This window comes from Oncorhynchus gorbuscha, unplaced genomic scaffold, assembly GCF_021184085.1.
Source record: "Oncorhynchus gorbuscha isolate QuinsamMale2020 ecotype Even-year unplaced genomic scaffold, OgorEven_v1.0 Un_scaffold_472, whole genome shotgun sequence".
NCBI classification, from domain to species: Eukaryota; Metazoa; Chordata; class Actinopteri; order Salmoniformes; family Salmonidae; genus Oncorhynchus; species Oncorhynchus gorbuscha.
In genome coordinates, this window is record NW_025745304.1 from 619,970 (window position 1) to 637,924 (window position 17,955).

Sequence of the window (17,955 nt, forward strand, 5' to 3'; positions counted from 1 at the left end):
ATATACATAAACATGGTGAATACCTATACATAAACATGGTGAATACCTATACATAAACATGGTGAATACCTATACATAAACATGGTGAATATACATAAACATGGGGAATACCTATACATAAACATGGTGAATACCTATACATTAACATGGGGAATACCTATACATAAACATGGTGAATATACATAAACATGGTGAATATACATAAACATGGTGAATACCTATACATAAACATGGTGAATACCTATACATAAACATGGGGAATACCTATACATAAACATGGTGAATACCTATACATAAACATGGTGAATACCTATACATAAACATGGTGAATATACATAAACATGGTGAATATACATAAACATGGTGAATACCTATACATTAACATGGGGAATACCTATACATAAACATGGTGAATATACATAAACATGGTGAATATACATAAACATGGTGAATACCTATACATAAACATGGTGAATACCTATACATAAACATGGTGAATACCTATACATAAACATGGTGAATATACATAAACATGGTGAATATACATAAACATGGGGAATATACATAAACATGGTGAATACCTATACATAAACATGGTGAATATACATAAACATGGGGAATACCTATACATAAACATGGGGAATACCTATAAATACACATAAACCAGGTGCCACTATGGACTAGGATACATGGGGGATTTTAACTCTTAACCTCCATCAAGAACGGTTTTGATTTCGTCAGCGTTTGGCCCGGCTAAGAGAATTTGACCTGAATACGCCAGCTCTCGGGTTTCTGATATGACCGTTAAAACCAAATCTAATCCAGCCTGAAACCCTTTTGTCAGAGGTCCTTGGTATGCCCCTGCCTCTGCCCTACATAGCTCGGCATGAGGGGGTCTGATGAGGGGGACAGGGCCAAAGGAAATGGCTGGTCCACAGAGAGAGGGAGTGATGTCAGTGTCTGATTCTGTTGTGGTATTGTTGTACTGTGACCTTTTATACTGGTTTTGACTTGGTAACCAATAGCAAGACATTTCTAGATTTAACCTATCATAGAGGGCAGAGGTTGCCGGGTGAACTGATTCAAATGACAGCTTGGAGGCAACCCCCATTCCAGTATGTTGTTGTAGTATTGTTGTACTGTGACCAACCCCCATTCCAGTATGTTGTTGTAGTATTGTTGTACTGTGACCAACCCCCATTCCAGTATGTTGTTGTAGTATTGTTGTACTGTGACCAACCCCCATTCCAGTATGTTGTTGTAGTATTGTTGTACTGTGACCAACCCCCATTCCAGTATGTTGTTGTAGTATTGTTGTACTGTGACCAACCCCCATTCCAGTATGTTGTTGTAGTATTGTTGTACTGTGACCAACCCCATTCCAGTATGTTGTTGTAGTATTGTTGTACTGTGACCAACCCCCATTCCAGTATGTTGTTGTAGTATTGTTGTACTGTGACCAACCCCCATTCCAGTATGTTGTTGTAGTATTGTTGTACTGTGACCAACACCCATTCCAGTATGTTGTTGTAGTATTGTTGTACTGTGACCAACCCCCATTCCAGTATGTTGTTGTAGTATTGTTGTACTGTGACCAACCCCCATTCCAGTATGTTGTTGTAGTATTGTTGTACTGTGACCAACACCCATTCCAGTATGTTGTTGTAGTATTGTTGTACTGTGACCAACCCCATTCCAGTATGTTGTTGTAGTATTGTTGTACTGTGACCAACCCCATTCCAGTATGTTGTTGTAGTATTGTTGTACTGTGACCAACCCCCATTCCAGTATGTTGTTGTAGTATTGTTGTACTGTGACCAACCCCCATTCCAGTATGTTGTTGTAGTATTGTTGTACTGTGACCAACCCCCATTCCAGTATGTTGTTGTAGTATTGTTGTACTGTGACCAACCCCCATTCCAGTATGTTGTTGTAGTATTGTTGTACTGTGACCAACCCCCATTCCAGTATGTTGTTGTAGTATTGTTGTACTGTGACCAACCCCCATTCCAGTATGTTGTTGTAGTATTGTTGTACTGTGACCAACCCCCATTCCAGTATGTTGTTGTAGTATTGTTGTACTGTGACCAACCCCCATTCCAGTATGTTGTTGTAGTATTGTTGTACTGTGACCAACCAACGTACCAGTATGTTGTTTGACATTTAGATTTTCTGACCAGGTCAGCATATACAGTATCTCTTTCTGTCATATATCTGGTATGTTTATTTGAAGAGTTAGCTGGCTAGCTTGTAAAGTGGCGAATTAAAGTAATGTTAGCCTAGCTTTTTCTGTTTAGCTAGTTAAATTAGCTAGTCGTTTAAAAAATAATCTAACCTTTCAAGCTAGCTGTGAAGAGTAAGTTTACAGTATGTTCTTAACTCGGTTACATTTAGTATAATTTTATATCAATATTTTTATTCGGCCACATATGGAAAATACCAACACACTATTTTGTCATCATAGTAACTGTAATGGAATTATGTCACAAATGGGAAAATAATTCAGAATAAAAAGATATGGAAGACTAATTGTCTCCCATTGTGAGTGTGTTATGTATTTCTCAGGTCCACCAGCAGCATACTTACGATATCCATTATTATTATTATTATTGGTATTATTATTATTATTATTATTGTTGTTATTATTATTGTTATTATTATTATTGTTGTTATTATTATTATTATTGTTATTATTATTATTGTTATTATTATTGTTATTATTATTATTATTGTTGTTATTATTATTGTTATTATGATTATTATTGTTATTATTATTGTTATTGTTATTATTGTTGTTATTGTTATTATTATTATTGTTATTATTATTATTATTATTATTATTGGTATTATTATTGGTATTATTATTATTGGTATTATTATTGTTATTGGTATTATTATTATTATTATTGGTATTGTTATTAGTATTGTTATTATTATTATTGTTGTTATTATTATTATTATTGTTATTATTATTATTGTTGTTATTATTATTATTATTGTTATTATTATTATTGTTATTATTATTATTGTTGTTATTATTATTGTTATTATGATTGTTATTGTTATTATTATTGTTATTGTTATTATTGTTGTTATTGTTATTATTATTATTGTTATTATTATTATTATTATTATTGGTATTATTATTATTATTGGTATTATTATTATTATTGGTATTATTATTATTATTATTGGTATTATTATTATTATTGGTATTATTATTATTATTATTATTATTGGTATTATTATTATTATTATTATTGTTGTTATTATTATTGTTATTATTATTATTGTTGTTATTATTATTATTATTGTTATTATTATTATTGTTATTATTATTGTTGTTATTATTATTATTGTTGTTATTATTATTGTTATTATGATTATTATTGTTATTATTATTGTTATTGTTATTATTGTTGTTATTGTTATTATTATTATTGTTATTATTATTATTATTATTATTATTGGTATTATTATTGGTATTATTATTATTGGTATTATTATTGTTATTGGTATTATTATTATTATTATTGGTATTGTTATTAGTATTGTTATTATTATTATTGTTATTATTATTATTATTATTGTTATTATTATTATTGTTGTTATTATTATTATTATTGTTATTATTATTATTGTTATTATTATTATTGTTATTATTATTATTGTTGTTATTATTATTGTTATTATGATTGTTATTGTTATTATTATTGTTATTGTTATTATTGTTGTTATTGTTATTATTATTATTGTTATTATTATTATTATTATTATTATTATTGGTATTATTGTTATTATTATTATTATTCTTATTGGTATTATTATTGTTATTATCATTATTGGTATTATTATTATTATTATTTGACCATACAAACTGAAACAAGACAGCGAAGTGCATACATTTTAATATTAATATCAACTATCTAAGTACGTGTGTAAAAACAAAGTAAACAATAAAGCACTATATATAGTAGATCATTAGAAAGTAGAAATCAAACATCAACAACAACATCAGTAGTCCATCAACGTTCATTATCATTAGCCAAGATGGCCGCCTTCTGTCTTCAAGCATTTCTCAGAGGAAGACGAAAAGAGTCTTGGTTACAGTCGGCAGTAGTTCCTCATCCTTCTTTCCATAATTCCTACCTTTTACATGTGGCCTTGAAGATCTTAACCTCTCCCATCTCAGCCAGCAGGGTGGTGTTGAATGTGTTCTTGAAGTCTTCAGTGAATACCAGGTTTGTCTTGAGGCGGACCTTGTTGGCCCAGATCAGAGTGTTTCCTGGACGACAGAAGTAATTCATGGTAACCAACAGCTCCTCTAAATCGTGGTGATACACCACGTCAGCCGCCAGAACGTAGTCATAGCGATACACGGATCGTGGGTAAGTGCGTTCCACCTCAGGACCCCAGGACAGAGCTGTCACCTCAGGTGTATATTTAGAACGCCCTCTGGTGTTTCGGAGCAAGTTGTATCTAAGATTACTAAGGACGTCCGGGAGGTCGGTGGCCGTCACCTGGGCACCTGTGGACACATTACATAAGGAGCTTCTTAAGAAGAAGAAGAAGAAGAAAGATGTATTTTGTAGTCAGTTATCACCAGATACAGCAGCTGATGGGATTAGAGTCTAAAAATCAAAGGAAATCAGTAAGACTTACCCAGTAGACTGGCGACGATAGACACTAATCCTGTTCCTGATCCCAGTTCCAAAACCTGCTTTCCTTTCAGATCTATCACATCAGTATTGGTCTCCAGGTAGTTACATAGAGCCAACGCCTGCAGGGGAGCAAATACATTATATTACTATGTGTAGCCTATCACCACCTAGTGGTCCATCACGTGTTGCAGGTAGGACCTTTATAGAAGTCTGCCACTAGGTGACAGTAGTCCACCACTAGGGGGCAGTAGTCCGCCACTAGGTGACAGTAGTCCACAACTAGGTGACAGTAGTCCACCACTAGGAGGCAGTAGTCCACCACTAGGTGGCAGTAGTCCACCACTAGGTGACAGTAGTCCACCACTAGGTGGCAGTAGTCCACCACTAGGAGGCAGTAGTCCACCACTAGGGGGCAGTAGTCCACCACTAGGGGGCAGTAGTCCACCACTAGGTGGCAGTAGTCCATTTGTCTGTTTCCCTGTAGAAGAGCAATCTGAATAGGAAGGCCAGAAGACACCTGTTGTTCCATGTGAGTGTTTGGTGCATTGATTTATCCTGCTGACAACGCCAAATGTAGTGATTTATCCTGCTGACAATGCCAAATGTAGTGATTTATCCTGCGGACAACGCCAAATGTAGTGATTTATCCTGCTGACAACGCCAAATGTAGTGATTTATCCTGCGGACAACGCCAAATGTAGTGATTTATCCTGCGGACAACGCCAAATGTAGTGATTTATCCTGCGGACAACGCCAAATGTAGTGATTTATCCTGCGGACAACGCCAAATGTAGTGATTTATCCTGCGGACAACGCCAAATGTAGTGATTTATCCTGCGGACAACGCCAAATGTAGTGATTTATCCTGCGGACAACGCCAAATGTAGTGATTTATCCTGCGGACTACTTCAAATGTAGTGATTTATCCTGCTGACAACGCCAAATGTAGTGATTTATCCTGCTGACAACACCAAATGTAGTGATTTATCCTGTCAAACTACTCCAAATGTAGTGATTTATCCTGTCAAACTACTTCAAATGTAGTGATTTATCCTGATGTAGTGATTTATCCTGTCAAACTACTTCAAAAGTAGTGATTCATCCTGCCGACAACGCCACATGTAGTGTAGAACTGTACTCACTGCTGGCCATATCACTCCGCCATGGGAGTCCATTGCCTCGACGATGTTGATTTTGTGCCCAGCATAGAAGTAGACCTCTCTGTCCAGTCGTATCCAGGGGACGTGGGTATTATCCAGCTGGGCATCTCCTGTATCCTTGGTGTCCAGCTCCTCTACACAGGAATGGAACAAACCACTCATTCACATGGATCATACCATTTCTATTTCCTGGGTGTGTACTGTCAATGGTAGACTTGTGTTGTTAAATGATTGAGTCTGAGTATCTAGGCATTATAAAATGATGTCAATGACTCACCGATAATGTCTTCGTCAGTCGCTTCGGTGCTACAGCGGGAGTTAGTGTCTTCTGCTTCTTCATTGTCATCTGATTCCTCCTCACCGTCTATCACTGTTGTCTCGCTATCATCTTTCTCCTCCTCCTCCTCCTCTACTGTAATGAAAGCAGTGTCCTTCTCATCTTTGTGATTTGTGCCTAAAGGATCCATAAAAAAGGTACAGCCAGCACTCTCTACAGGCTCAGTCTCTACTAATGGTACAGCCAGTACTCACTACAGGCTCAGTCTCTACTAATGGTACAGCCAGCACTCTCTACAGGCTCAGTCTCTTCTAATGGTACAGCCAGCCCTCTCTACAGGCTCAGTCTCTTCTAATGGTACAGCCAGCACTCTCTACAGGCTCAGTCTCTTCTAATGGTACAGCCAGCACTCTCTACAGGCTCAGTCTCTTCTAATGGTACAGCCAGCACTCTCTACAGGCTCAGTCTCTACTAATGGTACAGCCAGCACTCTCTACAGGCTCAGTCTCTACTAATGGTACAGCCAGCACTCTCTACAGGCTCAGTCTCTTCTAATGGTACAGCCAGCACTCTCTACAGGCTCAGTCTCTTCTAATGGTACAGCCAGCCCTCTCTACAGGCTCAGTCTCTTCTAATGGTACAGCCAGCCCTCTCTACAGGCTCAGTCTCTTCTAATGGTACAGCCAGCACTCTCTACAGGCTCAGTCTCTACTAATGGTACAGCCAGCACTCTCTACAGGCTCAGTCTCTTCTAATGGTACAGCCAGCACTCTCTACAGGCTCAGTCTCTTCTAATGGTACAGCCAGCACTCTCTACAGGCTCAGTCTCTTCTAATGGTACAGCCAGCCCTCTCTACAGGCTCAGTCTCTTCTAATGGTACAGCCAGCCCTCTCTACAGGCTCAGTCTCTTCTAATGGTACAGCCAGCACTCTCTACAGGCTCAGTCTCTACTAATGGTACAGCCAGCACTCTCTACAGGCTCAGTCTCTTCTAATGGTACAGCCAGCACTCTCTACAGGCTCAGTCTCTTCTAATGGTACAGCCAGTACTCTCTACAGGCTCAGTCGCTACTAATGGTACAGCCAGCACTCTCTACAGGCTCAGTCTCTACTAATGGTACAGCCAGCACTCTCTACAGGCTCAGTCTCTTCTAATGGTACAGCCAGCACTCTCTACAGGCTCAGTCTCTTCTAATGGTACAGCCAGCACTCTCTACAGGCTCAGTCTCTTCTAATGGTACAGCCAGCACTCTCTACAGGCTCAGTCTCTACTAATGGTACAGCCAGCACTCTCTACAGGCTCAGTCTCTTCTAATGGTACAGCCAGCACTCTCTACAGGCTCAGTCTCTTCTAATGGTACAGCCAGCACTCTCTACAGGCTCAGTCTCTACTAATGGTACAGCCAGCACTCTCTACAGGCTCAGGCTCTCCCACACTTTGTAAAACCCCAAGTCCAACACTTGAGTTTTTATCTCTCTCCCCCTCTCCCTAACTTCACTCCTCCCCGAACCATGTTTGGTAACAACATATTTTTCCCCGCTAACAGTCTGTCAAAGCTAAGTGCTGTAATGAAATCCTGACCCCCTTAGACACCCTTCCACAGCCCTCGTTCATTCCCCATATGGACCGCCTCACAGTGGAGTTGAAGACCCCTTTTAAAACCCTTTATCAAACCAAAAACCATCACCTATCTACTGCAGTCCTTGGTTTTATTTGGTCAGTGTGGTTTTGGGGGTCAACCCTCCACCTTCACCTGGTGTTCCATCTCGTACTTAACCAATCAATGATTAATTAAGTATTTTGTCTCTTCTTCTTGTTGCTGAATCTTAGGAAGTTTCAGAGTCGAGGTTTTAAGACTGATCAGAATCCTCCTGGGTCGTCTCAGAGTGGAGGTTTTAATACTGATTAGAATCCTCCTGGGTCGTCTCAGAGTCAAGGTTTTAAGACTGATCAGAATCCTGCTGGGTCGTCTCAGAGTCAAGGTTTTAAGACTGATCAGAATCCTCCTGGGTCGTCTCAGAGTCAAGGTTTTAAGACTGATCAGAATCCTGCTGGGTCGTCTCAGAGTCGAGGTTTTAAGACTGATCAGAAACCTGCTGGGTCGTCTCAGAGTCGAGGTTTTAAGACTGATCAGAATCCTCCTGGGTCGTCTCAGAGTCAAGGTTTTAATACTGATTAGAATCCTGCTGGGTCGTCTCAGAGTCGAGGTTTTAAGACTGATCAGAATCCTCCTGGGTCGTCTCAGAGTCAAGGTTTTAAGACTGATCAGAATCCTGCTGGGTCGTCTCAGAGTCGAGGTTTTAAGACTGATCAGAATCCTCCTGGGTCGTCTCAGAGTCGAGGATTTAAGATTGATCAGAATACTGCTGGGTCGTCTCAGAGTCAAGGTTTTAAGACTGATCAGAATCCTGCTGTGTCGTCACAGAGTCGAGGTTTTAAGACTGATCAGAATCCTGCTGGGTCGTCTCAGAGTCGAGGTTTTAAGACTGATCAGAATCCTGCTGGGTCGTCTCAGAGTCGAGGTTTTAACCTCTTGCTCCTACCTGGCACGCAGGCGTCCCATCTAGAGCTCTGGAAATGCAAATGCGCTACGCTAAATGCTAATAGTATTAGTTAAAACTCAAACGTTCATTAAAATACACATGCAGGGTATTGAATTAAAGCTACACTCGTTGTGAATCCAGGCAACAAGTCAGATTTTTAAAATGCTTTTCGGCGAAAGCATGAGAAGCTATTATCTGATAGCATGTAACACCCCAAAAGACCTGCAGGGGACGTAAACAAAATAATTAGCATAGTCGGCGCTACACAAACCGCACAAATAAAATATAAAACATTCATTACCTTTGACCATCTTCTTTGTTGGCACTCCTAGATGTCCCATAATCACTATTGGGTCTTTTTTTCGATTAAATCGGTCCATATATAGCCTAGATATCGATCTACGAAGACTGTGTGATAAACGAAAAAAATAGCGTCTTATAACGTAACGTCATTTTTTTAAATTAAAAAAGTAGACGATAAACTTTCACAAAACACTTCGAAATACTTTTGTAATGCAACTTTAGGTATTAGTAAACGTTACTAAGCGATCAAATTAATCACGAGACGAAGTGTTTTCTATAGGGGTCCGTCTTGAAATACTGTCCGAGGTTTTAATACTGATCAGAACCCTCCTGGGTCGTCTCAGAGTCGAGGTTTTAATACTGATCAGAATCCTCCTGGGTCGTTTCAGAGTCGAGGATTTAAGACTGATCAGAATCCTCCTGGGTCGTCTCAGAGTCGAGATTTTAATACTGATCAGAATCCTCCTGGGTCGTTTCAGAGTCGAGGTTTTAAGACTGATCAGAATCCTCCTGGGTCGTCTCAGAGTCGAGGTTTTAAGACTATGAGAGTCAGAATCCTGCTGGGTCGTCTCAGAGTCGAGGTTTTAATACTGATCAGAATCCTCCTGGGTCGTCTGCTGGGTCGTCTCAGAGTCGAGGTTTTAATACTGATCAGAATCCTCCTGGGTCGTCTCAGAGTCGAGGTTTTAATACTGATCAGAACCCTCCTGGGTCGTCTCAGAGTCAAGGTTTTAAGACTGATCAGAATCCTGCTGGGTCGTCTCAGAGTCGAGGTTTTAAGACTGATCAGATTCCTCCTGGGTCGTCTCAGAGTCGAGGTTTTAAGACTGATCAGAATCCTCCTGGGTCGTCTCAGAGTCGAGGTTTTAATACTGATCAGAATCCTCCTGGGTCGTCTGCTGGGTCGTCTCAGAGTCGAGGTTTTAATACTGATCAGAACCCTCCTGGGTCGTCTCAGAGTCGAGGTTTTAATACTGATCAGAATCCTCCTGGGTCGTTTCAGAGTCGAGGATTTAAGACTGATCAGAATCCTCCTGGGTCGTCTCAGAGTCGAGGTTTTAATACTGATCAGAATCCTCCTGGGTCGTCTGCTGGGTCGTCTCAGAGTCGAGGTTTTAATACTGATCAGAACCCTCCTGGGTCGTCTCAGAGTCGAGGTTTTAATACTGATCAGAATCCTCCTGGGTCGATTTTTCAGAGTCGAGGATTTAAGACTGATCAGAATCCTCCTGGGTCGTCTCAGAGTCGAGATTTTAATACTGATCAGAATCCTCCTGGGTCGTTTCAGAGTCGAGGTTTTAAGACTGATCAGAATCCTCCTGGGTCGTCTCAGAGTCGAGGTTTTAAGACTATGAGAGTCAGAATCCTGCTGGGTCGTCTCAGAGTCAAGGTTTTAATACTGATCAGAATCCTCCTGGGTCGTCTGCTGGGTCGTCTCAGAGTCGAGGTTTTAATACTGATCAGAATCCTCCTGGGTCGTCTCAGAGTCGAGGTTTTAATACTGATCAGAACCCTCCTGGGTCGTCTCAGAGTCAAGGTTTTAAGACTGATCAGAATCCTGCTGGGTCGTCTCAGAGTCGAGGTTTTAAGACTGATCAGAATCCTCCTGGGTCGTCTCAGAGTCGAGGTTTTAAGACTATGAGAGTCAGAATCCTTCATCACACGGCAGGTAGCCTAGTGGTTAGAGTGTTGGACTAGTAACCGAAAGGTTGCAAGTTCAAATCCCCGAGCTGACAAGGTACAAATCTGTCGTTCTGCCCCTGAACAGGCAGTTAACCCACTAGGCTGTCATTGAAAATATGAATTTGTTCTTAACTTACTTGCCTGGTTAAATAAAGGAAAAATAAAAAAACACCAACCCGACTCTATATTTAGAGATGGAACCATCTGAAACACACACAAACACATTTTAGATTTAAACAAACAATATCTAAATCACCGTAAACTGTCAACTCCATCTCCCTGATATACTAAGATAGGATATGAACTTTTGGCTCAAATATGTTTATTTTAATTAGGTTTTAGAGTCATGAAGCAACTGAGGACAGGGCCTGAAATGAACACCAGCCACCAGGCAAATGTGGGTAGATGTTGGCAATGGCTGGTAAATATGTTTACTTCATCAGTCACATTGGCGGGTGGTCAGGGGTCAGGGGTCAGGGCTACACAGTGCCAGCATTCCACTCGCATTTTCAAATTAAAATAATGTTATAAGTCAAGTATGAGCACATTTATGGCAAAAAATTAACTGTGAGGTAGCCGTTTTCAAATTATTTCTGCCATTTGTTTTTCATAGCTGGTAATCGCAAACAAAGAATTAGGAAACCTAAAGCCCTCCTCGTGCAGCAACACTGCCTGGTTTGTGGACTATGAGTGAAGTGCTGAAAGACAGATTTTTTATAGAAGCGCTGCCACAAGGCAGAAACGTTGCTCTGGTTGATTTGAAAGTGTTTATCTTGACTTGTTCACAAGCCAGGTTGTTGTTCAATGTTTCAGTTTGTTTCAACTGCCGGCAAAGAGAAGTCAGCTACGAGCAAAGAGAAGTCAGCTACTAGCAAAGAGAAGTCAGCTACGAGCAAAGAGAAGTCAGCTACGAGCAAAGAGAAGTCAGCTACTAGCAAAGAGAAGTCAGCTACGAGCAAAGAGAAGTCAGCTACGAGCAAAGAGAAGTCAGCTACCTAAAGAGAAGTCAGCTACGAGCAAAGAGAAGTCAGCTACGAGAAAGAGAAGTCAGCTACTAGCAAAGAGAAGTCAGCTACGAGCAAAGAGAAGTCAGCTACGAGCTGAAGTCAGCTACGAGCAAAGAGAAGTCAGCTTGAGCAAAGAGAAGTCAGCTGAGCAAAGAGAAGTCAGCTACTAGCAAAGAGAAGTCAGCTACGAGCAAAGAGAAGTCAGCTACGAGCAAAGAGAAGTCAGCTACGAGCAAAGAGAAGTCAGCTACGAGCAAAGAGAAGTCAGCTGTAGCAGGTGTTCTTAATGTTTTGTCCACTCAGTGTATGTGGCTGTACTATCTGACCTGAGTGGTGACCTGTGTTGGCTTGACTCTGGTATATCTGTAGCAGGTGTTCTTGATGTTTTGCAACGATTAGTAACAGTCTGATTTAGTCTCCTTGTAGGGACACTTATAAATGAGGCCTAATTAAAAACAGTTATCTGGTTCCCTTGTTTGTTTGGATCACCAAATACCACGGTCTACATTACGGTGAGGTCAAAGACTAATGTAGCTCAGAGGGAAGCAGAGCTTTATGGAATGGGGAGATTGAGGGGTATCCCCCCCCAGCCAAGAGGAAGTCTACGGGAATCCCACCTCACCACTTAGTGAGACTGAAATAGGACGAGGGATGACAGAGAGCATGAGGTATGTCTTAAAGATGTCTCAGGATGATTGATGGATGAGTTGTGTCTTAAATGGATCTTTCTCGGGGGAGGTCGAAAGGGCAGACGAGGGCGGAGCCAAATCCCTGACGGACACCTTCTGGAAGCTGCCTGAAGTGGGTGGAGCTAGCTGAGCCTCCCTTGACCTTAAAGGGATAGTCCCACTCCAGAATGAAACTCCTGTCAATTTGGTGAGTCTATCTCCTGTTGCCAGGCATTTCAACAGCCATAATCATGATGGAAAATCACCTGTTGCCAGACATTTCAACAGCCATAATCATGATGGAAAATCACCTGTTGCCAGACATTTCAACAGCCATAATCATGAACTAAGTATCTTACTTTATATGGCCGTTGAATTAGTGAAGGCGCCACCTAGTGGAGGAGATGGGGATAAATTACTTCTCCATGGAGAGACACACATTGGTTAGATCGCTTGATCACTCTAGCAGTTCTCAATGAGGAATGGTCTTTTTCTAGTATGTTCTAAATAGACAGAAAATGTAGGGAATGGCATCATAATGACCGGTAATGACATCATAATGACAGGGAATGACATCATAATGACCGGTAATGACATCATAATGACAGGGAATGACTTCATAATGACCGGTAATGACATCATAATGACAGGGAATGACATCATAATGACCAGTAATGACATCATAATGACAGGGAATGACATCATAATGACAGGGAATGACATCATAATGACCAGTAATGACATCATAATGACAGGGAATGACATCATAATGACAGGGAATGACATCATAATGACCGATAATGACATCATAATGACAGGGAATGACATCATAATGACCAGTAATGACCGGTAATGACATCATCATGTAATTGTATTGTGTCTTTATTTGATTGTCATGTTTCCCCACACAGCTTCCTCTGCTGGGATCTCTGGATCGGGCCAATACTGACTTGGAATTTAGAACGATGCTCGTCTGTGAGGTTGTGTTGTTGTGACACTGATTACCATTGGCTCGCACGCTGAAGAAGGGCTCATAACCCCAAACATTAAAATATGTCAATGTATGGTTATTTATCGGAGAGCTGTCCAATTTCTGTTCTTTGAACCACACACCTTGTAGAATCCATAGCCAGAAGAATTCAGGCTGTTCTGGGGGCAAAGGGAGTTCCGACCCAGTACCAGATGGGTGTACCTAATAAACTGGCCACTGAGTGTCTGTTTTCCATAAGAGTTGTGTGAAGTTGGTAGGATCTTATTCAAAATGATTCACAGCTGTAATGGCTGCCGAAGGTGCTTCCACCAAGCATTGACTCTGGGCAGGGGGGGTGAAGACATTTTTATTTAATTTGGAACACTTTCTATAATGTTTATTTGACTTTTGAAGATGTGGAGTTGGTTGTGTAGAAATAGGTAGGAAAGGAATTCAATGTAATAAATGTTTTGACATGTTCAGGGCAGCAAAAAGTGAATGTGTAGATTTTTACTAGAAACTTTATATATCCATAACAAATTAGATTTGAATACAGAATGGAACAAGACAACAAAGTACATACATTTATAATAATATCAATACAAAACTACATGTAACAACTACGTAAACAATAAAGCACTAGATATCACAGGTAAGTATTGAGGAGAACATCAAACATCAACAACTGACATCATCAGTAGTCCATCAACGTCCGTTATCATTAGCCAAGATGGCCGCCTTCTGTCTTCAAGCATTTCTCAGAGGAAGAAGGAACAGGAAGTCTTGGTTACATTTGGCATAGTCTGCAGGATGTTAACTATTCCTTTGTCTTCCCTAATCCCTACCTTTTACACACAAGGGCATAAACCTCTTCCATCTCAGCCAGCAGGGTGGTGTTGAATGTGTTCCTCTGTCTCTCTACATGTGGCCTTGAAGATCTTAACCTCTCCCATCTCAGCCAGCAGGGTGGTGTTGAAGGTGTTCCTCTGTCTCTCTGCATGTGGCCTTGAAGATCTTAACCTCTCCCATCTCAGCCAGCAGGGTGGTGTTGAAGGTGTTCCTCTGTCTCTCTACATGTGGCCTTGAAGATCTTAACCTCTCCCATCTCAGCCAGCAGGGTGGTGTTGAAGGTGTTCCTCTGTCTCTCTGCATGTGGCCTTGAAGATCTTAACCTCTCCCATCTCAGCCAGCAGGGTGGTGTTGAAGGTGTTCCTCTGTCTCTCTACATGTGGCCTTGAAGATCTTAACCTCTCCCATCTCAGCCAGCAGGGTGGTGTTGAAGGTGTTCTTGAAGTCCTCAGTGAATACCAGGTCTGTGGGAAAACGGACCTTGTTGGCCCAGATCAGAGTGGTTCCTAAGGGAAATCAAATGAGTTGTTTAAGGCTTTCATGTCTTACATTCAGGGAACTGTTCAATGAATCAACTGTTCATCCAACTAACCAACCAACCAACTAACCAACCATCCAACTAACCAACCAACTAACCAACCAATCAATAATTTTACAAATTAACCAAACAATCAAACAATCAATCAATAAACTAATCAATCATTTAAAACCAATCAGTCAATCAATCAACCTGGACGGCAGAAGTATCTCATGGTGAACAGCAGCTCTTCCAGGTAGTCATGGTGATACACCACGTCAGCCGCCAGCACGTAGTCATAGCGATAGACAGATCTGGGGTAGATGCGTTCCACGTCAGGACCCCAGGACAGAGCTGCAGCTTGGGGAGTGTTCCTCCAGCGCCCTCTTGTGTTACGGAGCAGGTTGGCTCTCAGGTTACCTATGATCTCTGGTAGGTCTGTAGCTGTGACCCAGGCACCTGGGGACAGGAAGCACTCTGTTATTCAACTAACAGACACACAGGTGGCCAGTACCAAACAAACCCCTATCCTCTAGTCATCTAGTGCCTAGGACACCATGCAGATCTGAAAAGATTGGATAGGTGTAAGTGGTATAGAATGCTAGGACCTCATCCACCTTGCTAGGCCCTCCTCCACCTTGATAGGATCTCCTCCCCCTTGACAGGACCTCCTCCCCCTTGACAGGACCTCCTCCACCTTGACAGGACCTCCTCCACCTTGACAGGACCTCCTCCCCCTTGACAGGACCTCCTCCACCTAGCTAGGATCTCCTCCCCCTTGCTAGGACCTCCTCCACCTTGATAGGACCTCCTCCACCTTGGTAGTACCTCCTCCACCTTGATAGGACCTCCTCCACGTTGATAGGATCTCCTCCACCTTGATAGGACCTCCTCTACCTTGATAGGACCTCCTCCACCTTGCTAGGACCTCCTCCACCTTGATAGGACCTCCTCCACCTTGATAGGACCTCCTCCACCTTGACAGGATCTCCTCCCCCTTGACAGGATCTCCTCCCCCTTTACAGGACCTCCTCCCCCTTGACAGGACCTCCTCCCCATTGCTAGGACCTCCTCCACCTTGATAGGACCTCCTCCACCTTGCTAGGACCTCCTCCACCTTGCTAGCCACCTTGGTAGGACCTCATCCACCTTGCTAGCCACCCTGATAGGACCTCCTCCACCTTGATAGGACCTCCTCCACCTTGCTAGGACCTCCTCCACCTTGCTAGCCACCTTGGTAGGACCTCATCCACCTTGCTAGCCACCCTGACAGGACCTCCTCCACCTTGCTAGCCACTTTGACAGGACCTCCTCCACCTTGCTAGCCACTTTGATAGGACCTCCTCCACCTTGCTAGGACCTCCTCCACCTTGCTAGCCACCTTGGTAGGACCTCATCCACCTTGCTAGCCACCTTGATAGGACCTCCTCCACCTTGATAGGACCTCCTCCACCTTGATAGACCTCCTCCACCTTGATAGGACCTCCTCCACCTTGATAGGACCTCCTCCACCTTGATAGGACCTCCTCCACCTTGACAGGACCTCCTCCACCTTGCTAGCCACTTTGATAGGCTAGGTAGAAATGTTGCCATATTTCTTACACCTCTCCGATCTTCTCAGATGTACAATATGAGTAAATCTAATGCCCAGACTCACCTAGGAGTGTGGCTACAATAGACACTAGGCCAGGACCTGCTCCTAGCTCCAGCACTGCCTTGTCCACCAGGTTCAACTGCTCAATGTTGGTCTCTAGGTAGTGACACAAAGCCAACGCCTGCAGGCAACCAGAGTTACTATAGAAACCATCATTATAGTTGTTAGAAGTTCATTAATCATCGTTCATCCATCCACACCGTGAAACATTTAACCAATCATCATCCTCTATCCACACTGTGAAACATTTAACCAATCATCATCCTCTATCCACACTGTGAAACATTTAACCAATCATCATCCTCCATCCACACTGTGAAACATTTAACCAATCATCATCCTCTATCCACACTGTGAAACATTTAACCAATCATCATCCTCCATCCACACTGTGAAACATTTAACCAATCATCATCCTCTATCCACACTGTGAAACATTTAACCAATCATCATCCTCCATCCACACTGTGAAACATTTAACCAATCATCATCCTCCATCCACACTGTGAAACATTTAACCAATCATCATCCTCTATCCACACTGTGAAACATTTAACCAATCATCATCCTCCATCCACACTAGACTAACTCACCGCTGGCCAGATGACAGCACCGTAAGAGTCCAAGGCCTCAAAGATGCTGATCTCCTCTCCTACGTAGCAAAACACCTCTTTACCAAACTTGGAGTAGGTAGTGGGGGCCCAGGCCTGCTCCTTCTGCTGCTGGGGTTCAGTCTCCTTGGCTTTGTCATCTGATTCCTCCTCCCCGTCTATCACGGTTGTCTCGCTATTATCTTCCTCCTCTTCATCTTCCTCCTCATCATCATCGTTCTCGTCCTCCTCATCTTTCTTCTCGTCTTCCGTTTCCTTCTCTTCTTTCATGATCTCAGTCTTCTCCTCCTCTTGGTGAGATGTGCATAAAGGGTCCATCTGCACTGATATATAGTGTCGTAGCTGATGTTACGTTGATACCTTAGCTGCTAATGGTGCAGTCAGTCCTCTCTTCAGGCTCAGTCTCTCCCACTCTTTGTAAACACAGCGTCTCTTCAGGCTCAGTCTCTCCCACTCTTTGTAAACACAGCGTCCAACACTTGAGTTTTATCTCCCCTCCCTAATTTCACCCCTGCCTGTCTTCACTCCTCCCTGCTCACAGCCTGTCACAGGCTACGTACTGTAATGACACCCTGACCCCCCCCCCCCAGCCTCGACCATCCCCGTATGGACGGCCTCACAGAGAACTATGTTGCACTAAATGCACCGTCAACCAAATAATGGAACTGACATCTCACCCAAAATAACATCTCAGTCAATACACTCCTCATATTCTCATCAGTCATTACACTCCTCATATTCTCATCAGTCATTACACTCCTCATATTCTCATCAGTCATTACACTCCTCATATTCTCATCAGTCATTACACTCCTCATATTCTCATCAGTCATTACACTCCTCATATTCTCATCAGTCATTACACTCCTCATATTCTCATCAGTCATTACACTCCTCATATTCTCATCAGTCATTACACTCCTCATATTCTCATCAGTCATTACACTCCTCATATTCTCATCAGTCATTACACTCCTCATATTCTCATCAGTCATTACACTCCTCATATTCTCATCAGTCATTACACTCCTCATATTCTCATCTCAGTCAA

At 42.0% G+C, this 17,955-nt stretch overlaps 2 protein-coding genes across 2 annotated transcripts; both read right to left on the reverse strand.

Annotated features, from left to right (window-relative positions):
* Positions 1-4,115: 4,115 nt before the first annotated feature.
* LOC124018295 (protein-lysine methyltransferase METTL21C-like) lies at positions 4,116-6,430 on the reverse strand. The gene is made up of 4 exons (XM_046333570.1): positions 6,099-6,430; positions 5,804-5,955; positions 4,663-4,780; positions 4,116-4,528 (listed from the first exon to the last, which is right to left on the reverse strand). Exons 1-4 carry the CDS (start codon positions 6,286-6,288, stop codon positions 4,146-4,148), a joined length of 843 nt encoding a protein of 280 aa, XP_046189526.1. The 5' UTR covers positions 6,289-6,430; the 3' UTR covers positions 4,116-4,145.
* Positions 6,431-14,455: 8,025 nt separating this feature from the next.
* LOC124018302 (protein-lysine methyltransferase METTL21C-like) lies at positions 14,456-17,222 on the reverse strand. The gene is made up of 4 exons (XM_046333576.1): positions 16,887-17,222; positions 16,297-16,414; positions 14,853-15,098; positions 14,456-14,628 (listed from the first exon to the last, which is right to left on the reverse strand). The coding sequence occupies exons 1-4, from the start codon at positions 17,220-17,222 to the stop codon at positions 14,456-14,458; spliced, it is 873 nt and encodes a 290-aa protein (XP_046189532.1).
* Positions 17,223-17,955: the final 733 nt, after the last annotated feature.